The sequence below is a fragment of the Chlorocebus sabaeus genome, chromosome 6, assembly GCF_047675955.1.
Source record: "Chlorocebus sabaeus isolate Y175 chromosome 6, mChlSab1.0.hap1, whole genome shotgun sequence".
Classification (NCBI taxonomy): Eukaryota; Metazoa; Chordata; class Mammalia; order Primates; family Cercopithecidae; genus Chlorocebus; species Chlorocebus sabaeus.
In genome coordinates, this window is record NC_132909.1 from 25,263,918 (window position 1) to 25,284,223 (window position 20,306).

Genomic DNA, 20,306 nt, shown 5'->3' on the forward strand with positions numbered 1-20,306 from the left:
TGCCAGCCTTGCTTTGGTCCCCATCTGTGCAGCGCAGGCTAAGTCCCCAGGCTGGGCTCACTGGCTTGTGGTGCACGTATAGCTTCATCAACAGAATCATTCACATTGAATTGGCTCTAGTCCCATTGGTATTACAGGGGCTCTCCAGCCCCCTTGAAAATCCATTCCAGGAATTCCCAGGAGTTTCTGGAGTGCTTCTTACAGAAGTTCATGGAGCCCTGTCACTTCCTGTGCTTCAAGTCGGCTGCCCAGGAAGCCCCGCCAGGGGCACCCACCTCTCTGCACCACCACTGCTCAGCCCCAGGCATCACGCAGAAGTCTGTGTGGGAAATGCTGCCCGCCAGCACCCTGAAGACAGCGCAACCACAGGGCGCATGAGCAGAATCCGGGTCCCTGCAGCCTTCTCTGCTCAGAAGCCATGCTGTGCCCCTGGCGGGGGTGGGGAGGAGAAGGTCACACTCCCTCTCCAGGGCCACACAGCAGTGTTGCTTGGATTCTGCATTTTGTAGAGCTCCTTGTGTACACAGTCCCTGCAGCGTCTCCCCGAGCCTTCTCTCTGGGGTCATAGTCCCAGGATCTCCTCCTTTTGCCCTGTGTTGGTTATAATCATGGTCTAAAATGCTGCTGGATGCAATGGGCAAAATGATCCCTGAGAGAACTCAGGATTCGGGGACTGGCTTGGCTAGTCTCTGCTGGACTCACTCATGGGCCAGCAGTCGGCCTCAGGCTGGATAATCGAGGCTGGCAGCGCCTGTGTGTCTGCCGGTTAGCAGGTTGTTGACCAGGCATCTCACCATCTAGTGAAGGCATCTTCCCATGGTGATGGTAGCAGGGCTTCCAAGAATGGCAAGAAGGTGAGCCTGGTGGAGAAGCGCCTTCCAAGCATTCCTTCTCATTTTCTAAAGTAAGTCACGTGGCCGCCCCATTCAAGGGCTGGTGAAATAGATTCTATCTCTAGATGGGAGGGGTTGAACATCACAAAAGCGGGCTGCGGATGCAGCACGGAGAAGAATTTGAGGTCAATTCTGCAATCTATTACACGTCTCTAATTCCTCTTCCAAACCTCCTTGCAGGCCGTCTCTTCGCTACATGCAAATCCACGTGCACAAACAGGGCCCTGTAGCTGAAGCCCTCGGCTGGACCGGAGGCCCTGGGTGTAGCCAGGGAGCTGACCCGGGAAGACTTCCTGCTCACCCTTGTTCCTCTCTTCCTATTTAGCACTGCTGTGTTTGGCTGGACTGCCAGCCCACTTGCTTGAGGTGGTGTGGCAACCCCAGGTCCCAGCCAGTTCTCTCGAAGGGGCTGAGCACTAGCCCCCTGGGCTTGGGGTTATGGACTCACTCCTTCCGTCAAGGTAGCTCTGTAGCTGAGCAGGGCTGCAGTGACCTCACAGGGCATCTCCCCAACCTTCACACCTTGGAGATAAGGATGCTTGTCCCTCCTCACTGCCCACACCCCTCACATGACCACTGAAATAAGGATAGCACCCCCATGAGCCAGGGGCTGAGCTGAGTGTCTTCTGCGACACTCATCTAATCCTCTCAACAATCCTCTCAACAGTGCATTGTCCCCATTTTACCAATGAGGATGCTGAGGCTCAGAGAGGCAGGGTTATTTTCCCAATGCCACACAGCAAGTACATAGCAATGCCAGGAATCGGACCTAGGTTCCCACATCCAATTCCTAACCACTGTGTCCAGGTTCTCTAATAAGAAGTACTGCTAGGAATGATGGCTCATGCCTGTAATCTCAGCACTTTGGAGGCTGAGGATTTCTTGAGCCCAGGAGTTTGAGACCAACCTAGGCAACACAGTGAGACCCCATGTCTACAAAAAACATTTTTTAAAAATTAGCTGGGGGTGGTGATGCACACCTGTAGTCCCAGCTACTTGGGACACTGAGGTGGGAGGATTGCTCGAGCCCAGGAGGTCGAGGCTGCAGTGAGCCATGATTGTGCCACTGCACTGCAGCCTGGGGACAGTGCAAGACCCTGTCTCAAAAACAAAAAAAAAAAATAGCAGTAAGTATCAATAAGGAAAGGGACTACCACCACATTTGCATCACATTAAACTGTCCCCCAAGGGCCTTAGTGTTCAAAAGGTCATCTGACCCGTTGGAACTGCCCTGCCAGGGAGGTAAAGTCCATCCTGTCTTTAACTCCAAATGGGGAAAGCGAGGACCAGAGACATCAAGCCGCCAGGAGTCAAGCCCAGGCTTCTGGCTTAGAAGTCCATGCACTTCTTTCTCCACCACACAGTTTCTATTGGAGCATTTTGTGCTCAGGGATATTTATTTGGCAATGACATGGAGGCAGTGCTAGGTAAGAGCTCCAGAGCCAAGACACTGGAAATAAGCCGGGATGGCGGCACACACCTGCGGTCCCAGCTACTCAGGAGGCTGAGGCTGAAGGATCACTTGAGCCCAGCAGTTTAAGGCTGAGCTATGATGGTGCCATTGCACTACAGCCTGGGCGACAGAAGGAGACCCTGTCCCCCCCCACCGCTCACAAAAAGAAAGAAAATTGTGTATCCCGTCCCCCAGCATGTAAATCAAAAATTTTAATTATACCAAACCATCAAACAAGAAACTCACACTTATGCTAAAACAAAAATAGCTGCATTCTAGACATTCTGATTGAAATATTCAGGCTTTTATCCAAGCTAAACTTTTCAAGGTTTTACTCGTGGCGGTGGGTTTTGTGTTTCTACCCCCACCCCACCGCATACGCACACATCCCCACCCCCAGCAGAAGCCAAGAGGGACACGATAGCCAAGGTGTGGGATGAGACTTGGGCGCTGCAACTGGCTGTACTGCCCACCAAGAGCTCTGGGCATGCAGGGGGTGAAGCCAGGACGCTGTATCAGTCCCAGTTATGCCCAGGGGCAGAAGTGGTGGCAAGGGTCTGAGCAACTGATGGCAAGGGTCTGAGTTGCCATGTCCTAGAAGTAGCTGGTGGTGCACTCAGCTGCCAGCCTCCCTGGCTCTGCCTGTTTTCTGAGTCTGCCTCTCCTGCAACTGTGCAACTGGACAGCATTCTAATGCATTCGTCTTCTACTTGAGGTGAGACTCGGGCTGCTTGCGACAGAAAAATCCTGACAAGTTGGGGCTCAGAATGAGAAGGGACTGAACCCGAGTAGTTATGCAGGTGAGCAGCAAAAGAGCCACGGGAAGGGAGAGGCTGGAGGAGAGATAAGACATTGAGGAGGAAGTGCAGACAGGGGTGGGGTCAGGAGCAATCCCAGTGGACAGAGAGGGAGGAGACACAGGTGATCTCATCTTGACAGTGGCATGGACAGAAGGACAGGCAGGTGCTTTCATGAAATGCTTCTTAAAATGACACCATCCTGGCTAGGTGCAGTGGCTCATGCCTGTAATCCTAGCACTTTGGGTGGCCGAGGCGGGTGGATCACCTGAGGTCAGGAGTTCGAGACCAGCCTGGCCAACATGGCAAAATCCCGTCTCTACTAAAAATACAAAAAATTAGCCGGGTGTGGTGGCAGGCACCTGTAATCCCAGCCACTTGGGAGGCTGAGGCAGGAGAATTGTTTGAACGCAGCAGGCGGAGGTTGTAGTGAGCCAAGATTGTGCCATTGCACTCCAGCCTGGGCAATGAGAGCAAAACTCCATCTCAAAAAAGAAAAGAAAAGAAAAGAAAAGAAATGACACCATCCTAAAATGACAAGCATCCTTCTTAAAATGACACCTTCAGCAGAGTCCCTAAAAGAGACAGTTGAGGCCAGGCTCAGTGGCTCATGCCTTGCAATCCTGAGGTTTGGGAGGTTGAGGCAGGAGGACGCCTTGAGGCCAGAAGTTTGAGACAAGCCTGGGCAATATAGTGAGACCCCATCTCTACAAAAAATACAAAATTTAAAAAATTAGCTGGGCATGGTGGTGCACACCTGTAATCCCAGCTACTCAGGAGGCTGAGGCGGGAGGATCACTTGAGCCCAGGAGTTTGAGGCTGCAGTGAGCTATGATCACAATATTGCACTCCAGCCTGGGTGATGAAGCAAGGTCCCATCTCTATTAAAAAAAAAAAAAAAAGGAAAGGAACAGTTGTGAATGCCAGCAGACCCCCACTGTCTAGTCAGCGACATTCAGTCCCTTGGAGCTGGGCACAAAGACAGTCCATCCTCCTGGGGAGGTTGCTCTCCAGGTCACAAGGTATAGAACCAAATCCCCCTGCTCTGGGACTTCGCACTTATACTTTTTGAAATCAGAAATTTCATCCTTTTTTTTTAAAATCAAGATCTTGATATGGGATAATAAAGTTACCAATGAATAGCCCCGCACAACATAGGAAATGTAATAAAAGGTGAAGGCAATAAAAGGTGAAGCTTCCAGTCACTCCACAGTGATACCCACTCGTAGGAAATAAAAGTAATTATCACCTGCCCAACCTGGTTGGCTCACTCTGCGTGCGCGGAAGAAAACCATTTCAGAACTTTATTTCCTATATTGAATGTCGATAATTGGATGTATTTATAAGTCTCTCTGGAATAAAACAGCTTGTGATTTCAAGATGGGAAAACAGTCTTCCAAACAGTGAGAAACAATATATTCCCCATTTCCACACACACAAAAAGAGCTTGTTTCCTTCGATGTTTTCAGGTGCTATTGGAATGATTTGCCTTTCCGAAGCCACCGTTCCATTTCTCATCTCGAATTGCCTCATAGACCCCGGCAAAGCACTCAGCAGGGACCACTTCATCTGAGGCGGTGACGGGGGCTTCCTTGGAAAGGCCCCTCAGCTCTGCCTGCCTCTTTTCTACAGGAAGATAGATGCCCAGGTGGGCTGGGCTGGGGGAGAAAGGACAGGAGGAGTAGAACGTGATGTAGGGGCTCCTGGGAGGAGGGGGCTGATGGATGGTGGTGACAGCTGGGGTGTGGGCCTGGAGGAAGGAGCAGGCCACACAGGCCTCTGGAGTGGGAGAGCTGTGGCTACTGCTGCAGGCCCTGCAAAAGCCCAAGGCTGGGATCGGCCAGAACTAGGATGGAGAAATGGCCTCCTGGGTATTCCACGCCCACCACTCTCCTGGCCTTCCCCCTTGGGAAGACACTGGGTTGCCATATGCCACCCTGCCCCTATCTCACACCCACAGCCCCCTCTATTCTTCCTCTTCTGTTTATTCGGTGCTGGCTTTCTGCGTACAGTCTTCTATTCTCAGCAAAAGCAAACAATCGCAAAACACCCAAATGCCATCTTGTATAGGGCTTTGACCATCTGAGGCTGGTGGTCCCGTGCAGTGGCTTTACTGGCTCTCATTGGCTCTTTTCAGTTCTGTCTGCTAATCCTCCTAAGCTCCTGCCAGAGAGAGGGGTTTGGATCAGCAGTTTCCAGCTCAGAATCCCCCAGGATCTCCCCATTAGCCAAGAGGAAGCAGGACCCTCGAAGCCCCATTCTGAGGCCCTCCCAGATGGTGGGCTCCCCAGGGACAGTGTGGAGGGCTCCTCTACCTCTGTCCGCAGACCGAGGATCCTCTGGGCAAGGGCAGGGTCTCGGTCCCTGGCCCTCATAGCATGGCCAGTCCCAGAGTGGCACCGTGGGCAACAACTGGGCGGTGCGGGGCAGAACCAGCATCCAGGCTACCTCCAGTGCGGTCCCACAGAGCCTCTGATACACCAGTGCCCTCAATCCACAGCAGAAGGTGGACAGGGCTCTTCCTGGGATCTCCTCTTTATGGCCCAAGGGTGACTCGTGAGTCAGAGCATAGCAGGCCGCCACATCTGGGCCTGCCATCTCCAGGCAGCCAGCTATCAGCAGCGTCCATGGAGCTGCGAGACTGGGGGCTAGATTGTGGGGAATGGGTGGAGGAGGGAAACCTGCCTGGACACAGTGTCCCGGGACACAAGAGATGTCTTCCCAGGGTGAAGCTTCTTTTGCATGTCCTGGCAGGGGCGGAGGGGGGCCTTCTGGAGAATCATGCTGGGCCGGCTACCGGGCTACCAGGCTGACCGAGTGCGGACACCTCCCAGCCACCTGTAGGGTTTGATGAGGGGAGACTGTTTCAGCCAAGGGCCTGTGACCTCGGAGGCAATGCCGCGTGAGAGTGCTGCCTGGCGCGCTGCCTTGGCTGATTTACACACTCCCACTTCGACTCTCTAAAATCAATCTTCCCCCAATTGCCTCCTGGCTCCCAGCAACGTCCTGGGTCTGCCCTGCATGAATAACTGCAGTCTTCTCCCATACTCTGGGCAGCTTCTGGAGCCCCTGCCAGAGCCTCTGAGGGGGAGGGGGGAGGGGGGAGGGGTGAGGGGCGAGGGACAGCCCCATCAGAGCCTCTGATGGGGAGGAGCGAGAGGCTAGGGGCAGCCCTGCCAGAGCCTCTGATAGGGAGGGGTGAGGGGTGAGGGGCAGCTCTGCCAGAGCCCTTGATGGGGAGGGGAGAGGGCAGGGGACCTGGGTGGGCAGGGGTCATGGGCAGTGCCTCCTTATTACTGTACACAAACAATGGAGTTCCACTCAGTTAGTGGGTGCCTTCCTCCTATTATTTTATGAGTGTTTGGGATAATGACTTCGTTTTCATATTAGTAAGCACACAGAGCTGGCAGCTGGCTTAATTTGGACATATATTGTGTCAAAAGAAATGGTAGGGGGCAGGTGCAATGAGCTGGGGGGGATAGGTTTTCCTTCCTTGAAGGCGCATGGAAAGCTCATTCTGCTCACCCTTTGTTATTACATATATATTTTTAAGTGCCACTTATTAGGGAGTTGAGTTTCTTAAGCTGAAGGCGGAGCTACTGCTTAATGGGGGGGGGGTGTTCCAAGTTCTCAGGGCCCCTGGGCCAGGCAGTGGGGTGTGAATCCTTATCTCTGTTCTCCTCCCTGGAAACTGGCAAGAGGGTGGAGAGAGCTCCTCTTGGACCTTGCCTGGAGGTCAGGGACCCCTGCAAATTGCCCATGTGTTGTGGGAAGGGGTAGAAGGGATGAGTCCCCCCTCTTCCATTAGCTCTCATTTTCCTTATCTGGGTCTGGGAGGTGGGAGGGGCTGTCTGGAGGGGCCACCATCCTCCTGGCAGCTTTGGCCTCTAGGGACTGTGCCTGCAGGTTTGAGTGTGAAACCTGAAACCCTCTAGCAGCCCGGTGAGGTGGCCCCATTAGCTCCCTCCTGACATGGGGACAGCAGGGATGGTACTGGGCTTCCAGGTAACCGTGCTGCGTGCCCTTCACTACCCTGCTTATGGCTGGCTCCCTTCTTCCGATTTAAGGGGCCTATTCTCCTCCCTGCTTCACAGGGACAAACAGCAGCTGCTTCTCCAGTCACAGCCCCTGGCTCCCACCAGCCTGGCCATGGTGACCCACATCATTGTCTCAGTAAAGAAACGAGAAGCATCCCCCAACCCACAGCCTTTGATCAGAAGCCACTTCCAGCTGTGGGACAGCTACACGCTGGGGTCAGGAGCCCCACAGGCCTACCTGGGCCACCCATCCACCTGTCCACACACATCTGTACACCCTTGTGTGGCCCCGGGTGCCAGGGATGCCCTCCCCCAACAGTATGGGGCCCCCTTCCTTCACATGGGCAATGAGGTCACTCCTCAGGGTATGGCTTCATGAGCTCAGCCCCCGTGTGGCACTGTCTGGCCTCAGTTTCCTCATCTGTAAAATAGACTTAAAGATAGTCTCGACCTCATAGGGCTGTGGTGAGGTTTCTATGCGCTCACATGTGCAACGCATTTGGGCCGTGCCTGTAATGCCCTGACCATGTTGGCAGTAGGGAGGACAGCGTCTGCTGCAGGGTCCCTACCCCTTCTCTGTAGAACTCTGCACCCAGTACCAGTGCCCAGTGGGGCAGAGAAGTAAGCCTTCTGGCAGACTCTCCTTCCTAAACCCTTCTCGGCTGTGCCCACTTCTCGCCTGTCCTCCTCCCTGGCTTCCCTTCCTCCAGCTTCTCCATTCGGCAGCCCAGGAAACCTAGAAAAGATCCTACCAGACTTAACTCACAGGCCCCATAGTGGAGGCCCCGCAGGGTCTGGCCCTTACTTCCCTTAGGCTGCCCCTCTCTCGCGCACACTCTTCGGGTCGCAGGACCTTTAGAGTCCTCCAGTTGCCCCCCCCCGGCCTTTGCTCAAGCCCTTTCCCTTCTTAAACAAAAATCCCCACCTCTGCCCCGACCCTAGCCTGAGTCAGTCTCCCTTCTCTCCTCCCACGTGGTTTCTTTATTCCTATGTGTTCTTCTCCCGGGTTGGCTGGGACGCCAGATCGGGGGCTGAACCAGAATCAAGGTGTCCTCTGCTTCAGGACCTCCCTCCCACCATGCAAAGAAAGAAAAGCTACCCGCTACCCCTACCTACTCTCTCCAGTAGGCAGCCCGCCCATTTATGCTGGTCGCGCTCTTGGGCCCGCCCCTCTCCGGAGCCCCGCCCCTTCAGGGATCCGCCCCTCCCCGGGTACCGCCCCTTCCCGTACCGTGGAGTTTGGCTCTGGAGGAGGTGGGTCCAGGACTCCCGGTCCCGCCCCCGGCCCCGCCCTCTCCCCTGCTCTTACCCCGCCCCACGCATTGGGACCCGGAGGGGCTCAGCTGACGCCGCGCTGCACGTGACGCCGGTGCCGGGCGAATATGGCGGCGGCCACCGGGTGAGTACTGCACCTCCCTGGCTCTTTCCCGCTGGCGTGGAGAGGGGCATGGGTGTCCCGGCCGGACCGCGGGTGAGAGCCCCAACCGGGCTCGCTGAATGCCTCGGGTAGGCGCCTCTTCCCGTCGGCCCAGAGTCCGAGCGCGGGTCGGCGAGCTTCACGCTCCGAGTCAGGGTCAGCGCGGGGGCCGCAGCCCTTCTCCACCCTCCTGGCTGGCTCAGGCCCTACCTGCGCGCGTCTGGCGGCCCCACTGTGTGCAGCTGCGGTGGGGGCTGGGGTCGACACGCATGTTCGCTGCCAAGACCCCCAGGTGGGAGGGCGGCGTTGCGAGGACCGCAGGCACCCGGACGCTTCCCGGAGGAGGCAGTATTTGAGACGGACTTGGAATTCCCTTTTCACCGCAGGGCACGTCCACATTTCTTTCAGGGGCCAAATGTCACCTCCTCAGGGAATCCTTCTCTAACCATCTATCCCACTTTTTGTGCCCTTATCATTACTTGATAAACCATATAGAGCATTGTTTGTACTTGTTCATTATCTTCTCTGCATTTAGAGTGCAAGGGCAGGTCCGTTAACCTGGTTCTCACTAGCCCAGTGCCTTGCACACAGTAGGTGCTTCATACTGGGCCGAATGAAAGAAGGTTGAGTGGTCCTAGTGGGAGAAAGGGTGGACAGATGGGTTTACCGGAGCGTTGGACGGAATCTCCCAGATAGGGAGCATCTGAGCCCAGGGTAAGGGACAAAGGTTGAGAGTTCAGAGTGTTCTGGGGACAGGGGTGCATGCCTGGGGCTGGAAGGTGTGGTGTTCCAGGTGGCTTCTTCAGACTTTGCCCTGAGGGGCTGGAAGGGTTTTGTTACAAGCTGCTGGATCTGTTTTAAGAGTAGGCTCCCCTGAGCTATGTGTGAGTTCAGTGGGAGAAGGTATGGGTCTGGTGGCTCAGTGGGGTAGAGGGGGCTTGGTGTAGGAGGGGGCAGTATTCCAGATGCCAGGTTGGAAACTGAGGTCAGGATGGGGGAATCTAGTGGGCTGAATGCATCTCTCTTTTTAAGATGCGGGGAAAATGGCAACAGAAAGTGGGTTCTCAATTGGCCCCCAAGGTTGAGGGAGCTTAGAACATACAAATCAAACATTCTGTGGGCACCTGCTGTATTCTGGGAATAGCATTGGGCCTTCCCTTAGGTACTCACAGGCCACTGGAGCAGATGGACACATGGGACTGTCATCCATCTGCTTGCCTGTGGTGTTGGCATTTGCAAAGGAGGGACATGGACTCTGAGCTCAGGGAAAGTGCGGGAAGGCTTCACTCCCTGGATGACTTTTGTGCTAATCCTTCAGCAATGAGACTCCCTTTGGGTAGAGAACAGTGCAGACAAAGTCTCAGATGGGTGTCAAGGAACTCAGGGTCAGATCTTTGAATCCAGCCTGTGACCCTTTTAAAGGGTAGAATGAGCAGGCTGGTGCCCAGCTGTGGGTGTGCTGTCTCTCTGTTTAGGCTGGCTTGGTGCTCACAGGGAGTGCCAGGGGTTGCATTTGGGTTCAGGACTCCAAGCTGGCCTGAGACCTGCTGCTCTCCTGCAGGAACCAAGCTGGTGTCTGGATGGGAGCAAGTCTGGAACTGACTGGATCCTGGAATGAGAGCTTTTCTTTTTCTCTTTCTTTTTTTGTTTTTGTTTTTTTGAGATGGAGTTTTGCTCTTGTTGCCCAGGCTGGAGTACAATGGCACGATCTCGGCTCACTGCAACCTCTGCCTCCCGGGTTCAAGCGATTCTTCTGCCTTAGCCTCCCGAGTAGCTGGAATTACAGGCTTGTGCCACCACGCCCAGCTCATTTTTTGTATTTTTAGTAGAGATGGGGTTTCACCATGTTGGCCAGACTGGTCTCAAACTCCTGATCCCAGGTGATCTACCCACCTCGGCCTCCCAAAGTGCTAGGATTACAGGTGTGAGCCACCGCGCCTGGTCCCAGAGTGAGATCTTTTCTAGCAGAACAAATTCTCTGGGCCACCACACAGGGTAGGTGAGGGAGGCAAAACAGAGTGACAGTGTCATGCTGTGAAGAGACCACCAAACAGGCTTTGTGTGAGCAACATGGCTGCTTATTTCACCTGGGTGCAGGCGGGCTGAGTCCCAAAAGAGAGCGAAGGGAGATAAGGGTGGGGCCGTTTTATAGGATTTGGGTAGGTAAAGGAAAATGACAGTCAAAGGGGGGTTGTTCTCTGGTGGGCAGGAGTGGGGGTTACAAGGTGCTCTGTGGGGGAGCTTTTTGAGCCAGGATGAGCCAGGAAAAGGAATTTCACAAGATAATATCATTGCTTAAGGCAAGGACCAGCCATTTTCACTTCGTGGTGGAATGTCATTGGTTAAGGCGAGGCAGGGCATTTGCACTTCTTTTGTGATTCTTCAGTTACTTCAGGCCATCTGGGCGTATATGTGCAAGTCACAGGGGATGCGATGGCTGGGCTTGGGCTCAGAGACCTGACAGGCAAGTCTTAGAGAGGTGTGCTATTGAGAGGGTGTGGGAGCTTCCAGAGCCCGGCAGTCTTCTTGGGAAGAGCCATCCCAGTCTGGTATGGGGCTTTCCCGTGGGTACTTTGAGCCTGAGGTTGACCCCAGTGGCTTCCTTAAGAGCAGATCAATTAAGTATGTTTCCAGCTCAGCTCCCAGCTGCACCCACAGGACAGATCATAGAGTCAGGCATAACGAGGCATGACGCCAGCAAGTCACGGCCGTGGCCATGGGCTCCCTGGGAGTTGGATTTGGTTGTCTGTAGAATCCTACTGGAGCCTGGGACAGAGGGGGTCCGTGAGAGTTCTAGGTGACTGGGGTGTGCCCCATATGATTTGGGGAGTAGGGGAAGCCCTAAACTAGCATCTCAGATTCAATTTGAAACTCAAGAATCTACTCTGGGAGTGTTTCAGGGTTGATCCTACTTTCTCTTGCTAGTCTGGGTATAGGCTTCAGGTTGAGACAGAGTGCTGTGATGTCACCTCCCATCCCCTCATGGAGAGGGGTCCCTATCCCATGGCACTTGGTGGCACTGCTGTCTCCTTGAGCCGTGCTTTGAGCATTCCACAGACAGGGTTGATAATTTGAAATATCTCAGCTCCAGCCAGACCTGTCTGCATCTGCTCCCCCACATGGCTTTTTCCATTCCCTTCTTCCCTTGCACACTCACCCGCTATCCCTGGAATGCTCTTGTCCTCTATGTGATTGTTCACATTTTTGCAGGCCCAGCTCAGATGGTTCCCTTTCCCAGAAGCCTTTCCCAGCCCTCCGGTAAAGGCTTAGTGCTCAGAACTCCAGAGCACTCGGTTTTCTCCCCAGCAGGACACATTTCCACGTCTGCCCATTGTGGGTTAGGAGTGACTTCCCTTCATGCCTCTCTTAGCATCCTTAGAGCCCAGGGGTTCTGTTGTACCCTCAGGGCCAGTCTGTGGCTGCCCTGTGATTGGTGCTTGGTGAAATGAATGAAAAGGGGATTTACTCTAAATTAGTACAGCATCCCATCCTGCTTTCCTGGGAGACTCCTAGTGATTGAGGGAAGGAGTCACGGTGACAGAATTCCGAGGAATAGGACGAAGAAATAGCTTTAATTCTTTAAAGCTTTAATAGCTTTAATTCTTTCACTGAGTGGCTCCCAGGAGCTGTTGCAGAGCCAGAAAGAGGCAATAGGTGAGCTGCGCTGGGCGTGTACCTGTTGGGCCATAGGTTACACTGGAGTCAGCATTCTTCTGGAGAGTCTTCTGCAGGACTCAGATTGTGGGTCACGAGCCCGACCCCACCCTAATGTGAACCTTGCGCTCCAGGAGCAGAAGACTCAGGCCGACTCTGGGGGCTGGGGATGGGTGGGCTTGTGGGAGGCAGGCTGGCCACTGAGTGTCCTTCCCTGGCTCTTCCCAGGTCCTGACTCCACACAGCCCTCTCTTGGTTTCTGTGTATGCTGAGAGGTGCAAGGTGGAAGATGCTGGTCAGTTGCCTCAAGGTCCTCTCCAGCTGTGGCAACCCTCTCCAGCCTGGCGCTTACGGTCAGACACCCAGTGGGCTGCCCGAGCGTCTGTCTGGTACCTGGCCCCACACTGGAGGCTGAGGGGAGGAGGTGGCTGGTCCTTGGCTGGCCCCTCCTGCTGGGAGTTTAGCGGTGTGGCCCTATCTAGAAGTGGCTCCACATTCTTTTTTTTTTTTTTGAGAAGGAGTCTTGCCCTGTCACCCGGGCTGGAGTACAATGGCATGATCACGGCTCACTGCGACCTCCGCCTGCCAGGTTCAAGCGGTTCTTCTGTCTCAGCCTCCTGAGGAGCGGGGATTACAGGTGCCTGCCACCACGCCTGGCCAATTTTTTTGTATTTTTAGTAGAGATGGGGTTTCATTATGTTGGCCAGGCTGGTCTCGAACTCCTGACCTCGTGATCCACCCACCTCAACCTCCCAAAGTGCCTTGTTTACAGGCGTGAGCGACCGCGCCTGGCCAGTGACTCCACATTCTAGTGCAGAGATTTTTCCTTGTCTGTGCGGTGGACCCCACGGGCATCAGTGAAACCTACGCACCATTCCTGGCATCATGTTTTTTTGTTTGTTTTTTGTTTTTTTTTTGAGAGGGAGTCTGGCTCTGTCGCCCAGGCTGGAGTGCAGTGGCTTGATCTCGGCTCACTGCAACCTCTGCCTCCCAGGTTCAAGTGATTCTCCTGCCTCAGCCTCCCGAGTGGCTGGGATTATAGGTGTGCGCCACTATGCCCGGCTAATTTTTGTATTTTTAGTAGAGACAGGGTTTCACTATGTTGGCCAGGCTGGTTTCGAACTCCTGACATCAGGTGGTTCGCCCGTGTTGGCCTCCCAAAATGTTGGGATTATAGGTGTGAGCCACTGTGCCTGGCTGGCATAATGTTTTTAAATGCATGAAATAAGTACAGAATATTTCAAAAATAAAACCCAATTATTTGGAAATACAGTTACCAAAATGTTACATAAATTTGAGACAGGGTCTTGCGCTGTCCCCCAGGCTGGAGTGTAGTGTTGGGACCTCTGTTCACTGTAGTCTCTGCCTCCAGGGCTCAAGCAATCCTCCCGCCTCAGCCTCCCCCTGGGTAGCTGGGACCACAACCACAAGCCACCATTCCTGGCTAATTTTTGTGTTTTCGGTAGAGATGGGGTTTTGCCATGTTGCCCATTCTGGTCTCAAATTCCTGCCTCCCACAGTGCTGGGATTATAGGCATGAGCCACTGCCCCTGGCCTAACTACTTTAATTTTGAAGTTGTGAGGTGCAAAAGTGATATTTCGAGATACTGCAACAGCAATAACGTGATATTAAAATACCTTTGATTTGTGCTGGTGACAGATTAACATGCATTGCTGACACTGAGTAGTTTGTTACTTATGTGAATAATTGAAGAAAATGTAAATTTGAATTGGAGGTTAGAGAAAATAAAGGTATAGCTTTTTCCCATCCAGGTAGATGGAGCCCCTGATTTTGAGGATGAATCCTTGGGGGTCCCTAGGCCTTAGGTAAGAGCCCTGCAGTTGGCTGTTAAGGAGAGGGTGGCCCAGTACTGATACGGGGGTGTGGGTTGTATGGAGACAGGGACGGCTTGCAGGGGCAGTGGCATCCTACCCTCCTTGGGGACTGGCCTCAGTCTCGGTCACTCTGTTCTTGGTCCCGGGCTGCTTACCGGGTCTTGGTTGTTGCCAGGGCAGCGGGGATCCTGGCCTCTGGGTCTCAGAGACTTGTTCTGTGGGTCTCTGAGGCCCTGGAGCTCTTGTGCCCTGTCTGTCTGCAGCAAAGCATGGCTTATTTACCTTGGGACCTGGGGATGATAATGGCTTTTGCCTTTTAAATTCCGGCTGCCACTTAACGAAAGCTGCAGCAGAAACCTGTTGGAGATGTTTTATTGGTGCTGCATTTGCTGAATTTGCAGGAAGAATTCATCTGTGTTGGCTCTGAGCCTGACAGTCTCTCTGGGGGTTTGGTTTCTGCCATGAGAAATCAAAGGGCATGTCTCTATAAAACTTTATTCCTTGGTGTCCTGTAATTAATGACTGTAGCGTATTGCCCTGCCTCGTGGCTCAGGCTAGCCCTTCTCATGCCCAGAGCCCTGCACAGGGTGGGTTCTGTTCTGGCGGAGCCCTGTGGAGAAGTAAGCATGGTTGTAGATTTTTTTTTTTTTTTTTTTTGAGACGGAGTCTTGCTCTGTCACCCAGGCTGGTGTGCAGTGGCGTGATCTCGGCTCACTGCAAGCTCCACCTCCCGGGTTCATGCTATTCTCCTGCCTCAGCCTCCTGAGTAGCTGGGACTACAGGCGCCCGCCACCGCGCCTGGCTGTGGTTGTAGATTTTCTTTGCAGTGGCAGCTGAGTGCTCAAGGAGAAGGTGGCTTATCAAGTTTTCTGCTCAGCCCTTGGGATCCCAGTCCGCGTGCCCTGAGAAATTTCAGTCTCTCAGAAGGTTCTGAACAAGGGGAAGGCCAGCCCTTCTTCGAGCATTGCAGGTGGGGGCCAGGCTGGTGGCTGAGGATGGGCATTTTCGGCCGGTCATGCTGTTCGACGGCTGTTGCTGAGGCTGTCCATAGCAGGTCCTCGGTGTCATTGCCCCTGTGCTGTTGGGGACTCTGCAGAGATGAGTTTTGCCCCTGTGCCCATCCCACCATGGGCTTTCCCGAGTGAAGGGAAAGGGCGTGGGAGGCTGTGGGGGACATGTGAGCACAAGGTGCTGGTGACTGCACTTTCAGTTCCCGACGGCATGGCCATCTGGGATGTGGTCATGTTTACAAACTCTCACCGACTTCCCTCTGCCCTTTCATCCCGATGGCTGAGTGTGGCAGAAAAGCAGCCCCAGCCCAGAGGAAGCTCTGGCTGCTGGTGTCCACCCAGCCATCTGTTCACCCTCCTGGGAGGGTAGGAAGGACATGTGGGGGAGCGGGAGGGGGCTCTGGTCATGTCAGCATGTGCGGCTGCTTCTGACCCTCCACCCTTCCTGGGCAGGCTGGGGCTCCAGGGCTGCTTCCTGCCCTGCTGCGGCTGATGTGGCATCTTCTCATCCCACAGCTGTGTGTGTGGCCCTGTGTGTCATTCAGCAGATATATGTTGAGCGTTTGCTGTGTGTCAGGCAAGGTGCCAGGTGAGGGCATGGCAGTGACCAAGGCAACCTGGAGCTCCATCTCCCAGTGTTTCCACCTGAGGGGGTGGACTGGAGAACACCAGGAAGCACCAGGCAGCACCCACTGCATTTAGGTTGGAAGGTGCTGAGTGCTAAGTGTTGTCTTGGCCAGGGACCTGGCCCCACATTAGGAGTTTACTCCAGGGGGCCACTAAGGAGAGTGGAGAGTGGGCACGATATGCAGAGCTGTGCGCACGTTAAGGGAACCCAGGAAAGAAGAGTGGGGAACCTGGTCAGAAACCCAGCAAGGGCCGTGCTGTGGGGCAGGGTGGCCTCATCAGAGCAGTGGCCCTGGATGGAGAGGTGCCCCCAGCCGTTTAGTTCCAGGGTCCCCAGGGAGGGAGCCAGGGAAGTGGATCCACTGTCCTCCTCCTTCTCCTCCTGCCCCCAGCCTCTTGTGCCTGCCGTAGGCTCAGCACGCCTGGAGGCAGGAGGCAGCGTGCACACTGAGGAGGTTGGGTGGGTCAGCCTCTGGGCACAGTGCAGGGGGGTGTATCTGGAGAGCAAGTGGGGAAACCTCAGGCCAGGGACTAGTAGGGGGTTGGGCAAGGAGAAGAGTTGCAGGTTCAAAGAGGGAGGCTGGGGAAGACCATCCTGAGAAGGTCGTATTGGAGCCAAGATGTGCAGGAGGTGTCACCTGCTTGTGTGACCCTGGCAGGAAGGTCAGGGTCTCTGAGGGTCCCATGTGAGGTGAGTGTAAGAGGTGCCCCAGGCAGCTTCACGGTGCTGCACTGTGAGGGCAGGTTTCATCCGCAGCTTCACCGCAGTTCCTGGGCAGCGCTCTCTGCTCTCACCAGCTCGGGATGTCCCTGCCTCCTTGACCTCCGTGCCCACCCACTGTCCCCTGGCTGGAGAGCCTGCAGGGGCTCCCTCCTGCATACCCCGCCCCTGCTTACTCCTCCTCCACCTCATCCCCATTGTCTCTCCACACCCGCCCCGGCCTCCCGCCTGCTTGCTGGGACCACCGTCTGTTTGTTCATTCATTCTATAGATAGCGACACCTGCTCTGTCCCTGCCTTCAGGGAGCTTACATGTTACATGGAGGGCCAGCAAACAAATAAATGAAGAGTGATGGGGGCTCTAGAGAGACGTGAAGAGAGCTGGGGGGTGGGGTGGGTAGGAAAGGGGCATTTCTGCAGAGGCTGGGTAAAAGGGCCCTTGGGAAGAGCATTCCCCTCAGGGCACCGCAGCGGCTAAGGCTGGAGTGTTCTGGCTGTTTAGGGATGAGCGAGGATGCCCGTGCTGCAGCAGAGGAAACCAAGGGTAAACTGGGGGCCTGGATCCCTCATGGCTGGGGAGTGAAGTCTGCACTCAGAGAAGCCAGCCAGCACGGGGTCGGGCAGGCAGTGTGTGCTGGGATTGGCATTTCGAAAGGGCCATTCTGGCAGAAAGTGCAGACCAGGCTGTGGGGAAGCTGGGGCCAAGAGCGCCACTGAGAGTTGCCTGCAGTTGTCCAGACGGGACATGGGGCGGTGGCCCTGGGGATGGGGATGTGCATTGAGGGTAGAGTCCAGACCTTGCTGGTGGCCAGGAGGTGGGATGAGATAGGAGGTCAGGATGGCCTGCAGGACTGTCCAGGCGCAGGTGCTTTGTGTCGGGGGAGGCTGGGGAGGAGCGGCTTTGGTTCAGGGCCATCTTCTGCCTGCTGAGGGTGGCTGATGGGCCTGTGAGTCTGGAGCCGGACGTCATTGGTCTGCAGATGCAGATGGTCCTTTGAGCTGAGGGACTGGGTGAGCTCAGCTGAGCTGAGGGAAGGAGCCGGTTAGGGAAGAGGCCCCAGGGTTGGGCCAAGCTGGGCTCCAGCAGGGTGGTTGAGCCGGGAGCTCGGGACCTGGCTGGTAGGGAGCCTGGACCAGCTGCTGTTGGGGAGGGTTTCCACAGAGAGAGTGGCCCCCAGGGTCATGGGCACCAGTGCAGCAGGACTGGGGACCTGCTGCAGATTCAGGAGTGTGCAGTCCCTGTGGCCTGCTGGGCAGTTGGTTGGGGGTGGAGTCAGGACAGCGTGGGTGATGGAGGGGAGACAAGCCCCGGTGGTCCTCAGGGGAACCAGTGAGAGGCTATTTCTGGCTCAAAAGCAGGTGGAGCTCGGGCAGCTTGCCCCGTGCTGATGGGGGTCCCACAGCAGGCTCGGGCCTCTGGTCATCCCGATCTCAGGTGTGGGCATGCTTGGAGATGGTAACAGAGGCCTGTGTGGCTGTGTGTGCTCTTGCCTCTGCAGACCCTCGTTTTGGCTGGGAAATGAAACCCTGAAGGTGCCGCTGGCACTCTTTGCCTTGAACCGGCAGCGCCTGTGTGAGCGGCTGCGGAAGAACCCCGCTGTGCAGGCCGACTCCATCGTGGTCCTGCAGGGCGGGGAGGAGACTCAGCGCTATTGCACCGACACCGGGGTCCTCTTCCGCCAGGTGAGCCTGCCCTCTTGGCCGCAGGTGAGCGGGCCTGTGATGGGGCCGCTCGCCTGATCAGGAGTTGGAGGCCCCAGCTTGGCCAGAGCTGCCTTTTGTGGCTCTCCCTGAGCCTCCGTTTCCTCGCCTGGGAAGTGGTCCAGGGGCTCCTTGAAGATGTAGAACTTGAAGATGTGGGGCGGCGGGTGGCCCACCTGCAGGCAACCAGCCTGGTCATGGTGGCCATGGCTGAGAGTCACTGGCAGCACTCAGTCCGCAGGTACAGGAACGTGAGGACACCCACCCAGGAAGACTTCGAGGCTCTGAGCTTGGCCCACTTTCACACATCTTAGCATTACACCCATTTTGCAGATGAGAAAACTGAGGCTCAGAGGGAAAATGACTTGCCAAGAGGTGGAGCTGGGATTAAAACCTCGTCTTCCATCTCTAAATCTACTGCTATTTTCTCCCCGCTGCCATGCCCAGAGCTGGAGCCTGATCACAGCAGGAACTTCAGAACCTCTCTGGGGCGGGCAGAGCCTAGGGAATGTGTCCATGCGGCATCCTGGCAAGAAGAGAGCTGGGAATGTGAAGGGGAGCCGGGTGGGGAGAGGATATGGGAAGGCATGGCTTCCCTAGCTGAACCCTGTTGCCCCAGCAGTCCACAGATGGGCTGAGACCCATTGCTGAGCGACCGCAGACATTTTTTTTCTTTACGAAAAGCACCTTCTGCCGGAAGGGTCCCGTCTGTCCGCTCCATTGTTCACACAGCTGCAAGCCTGCAGTCCCATGGCTGTGAGAGACATGGCGGTCTAAATAAGTTTTCTCTGGCCAGTCTTGATGCCTCTCCAGGTTTAAATATTCTGCGGCTTAAAAACCGATTTCCTAAATTCAGCTGTTGGCTCCCTTTCTGATGGTATGCTAGGCTAATTTTGGAAGAGATCCTCCTCCACCATACCTATGTGACGTCCTTTTAGCGCAGCATTCGTCCCTAAACACTGAAGTCATCAGCCGCCCCGGGGGTGGGAGAGGGAAGTAAGAAGTCCTAAATGGAGGAATCCATTTCCGTGCAGATATCCGGCCTGGGCATTGGAATCTGGGGGGCGTCTTGCCTGCCTGCACGTGGCAGAGAGGCAGGGCTGAGCTGGATGTGTGGTGGTGCTGGGCTCCCTGTCATGGGCATAGGGGGTGGGAATACAGGGGTCTCGGGCACATACCCGAAACCTGCAGCATCAGGGAGGGCTCCCAGCAGGTTGGAGGAGCTGCCAGGTTGCCCTTTGCCAAACCATGGGAGGATGAGCCAGGGAGTTGGGTGCTGAGGGGAAGGGATGTCTGGGGCTGGGGTCAGTTGCAGGAGGCTGTCAGTCCGAGCTGGCTCTCAGGGTTGCTGCGATGCAGCCACCGGTGCCTCCTTGCACCTCACATTCCACTGGCTAACAAGAGTTCTTGTTCCTGCCACAGGAGTCCTTTTTTCACTGGGCGTTCGGTGTCACTGAGCCAGGCTGCTACGGCGTCATTGATGTTGACACTGGGAAGTCGACCCTGTTTGTGCCCAGGCTTCCTGCCAGCCATGCCACCTGGATGGGAAAGTAAGGAGCAGCCTGGCTGGGGCACCGCGGCTACCAACCACGGGCCAGGGGTGGGGAGGGGAGGTGGAGGGGAGGTGGGATGGGAGGGCTGGGCTGGGCCTGGGGACGGCTACCAACCACGGGCCAGGGGTGGGGAGGAGAGGTGGAGGGGAGGTGGGATGGGAGGGCCGGGCTGGGCCTGGGGACGGGGAGTAGGGAAGAGCTGCAGGAGGAAGGGCATGCGGTCAGGGCTGTGACAGCCTGCCTTGCACCAGAGCCCTGCACCCTTGGTTGGGAAGGGATGTTACAGCTGGAGTACAACTGTGTCGTAGGAGCTATTAAGAAATTATTTTAGGTAGAGAGAGAGGAAAAGGGGTCCTTGGGAAGTTGTCTGATAAAGCCCCAGCTCCTAAAGCCAGGCGGGCAACCTTTGATATGCAGATGCAGGCCATTAGAAACTGGGTCCACCCAACATGGCGATTCCCAAGGCCTTCTTGCCCTTGCCCCACATGTTCCTGGCAACATGGCTGCCCCCACATATCCCCACATGTGTAGAACATCCATGGCACCCTGCATTTGCATATTAAAAGGCTAGGGTGGGAGGGCCAGCTTTTTCGTGGGGTATGTGAATA

The 20,306-nt window shown here is 55.4% G+C and overlaps 1 protein-coding gene across 1 annotated transcript in view; it reads left to right on the forward strand.

Annotated features, from left to right (window-relative positions):
• The first annotated feature begins 8,464 nt into the window (after positions 1–8,464).
• PEPD (peptidase D) overlaps positions 8,465–20,306 on the forward strand; it is a 140,006-nt gene continuing 128,164 nt past the window's right edge. Inside the window, exons 1-3 of the mRNA XM_007996242.3 lie at positions 8,465–8,579; positions 17,944–18,127; positions 19,568–19,695. Of these exons, the coding sequence (XP_007994433.3) occupies positions 8,563–8,579; positions 17,944–18,127; positions 19,568–19,695 (329 nt within the window). The 5' untranslated portion in view covers positions 8,465–8,562. The remainder of the gene's footprint in view (positions 8,580–17,943; positions 18,128–19,567; positions 19,696–20,306) is intronic.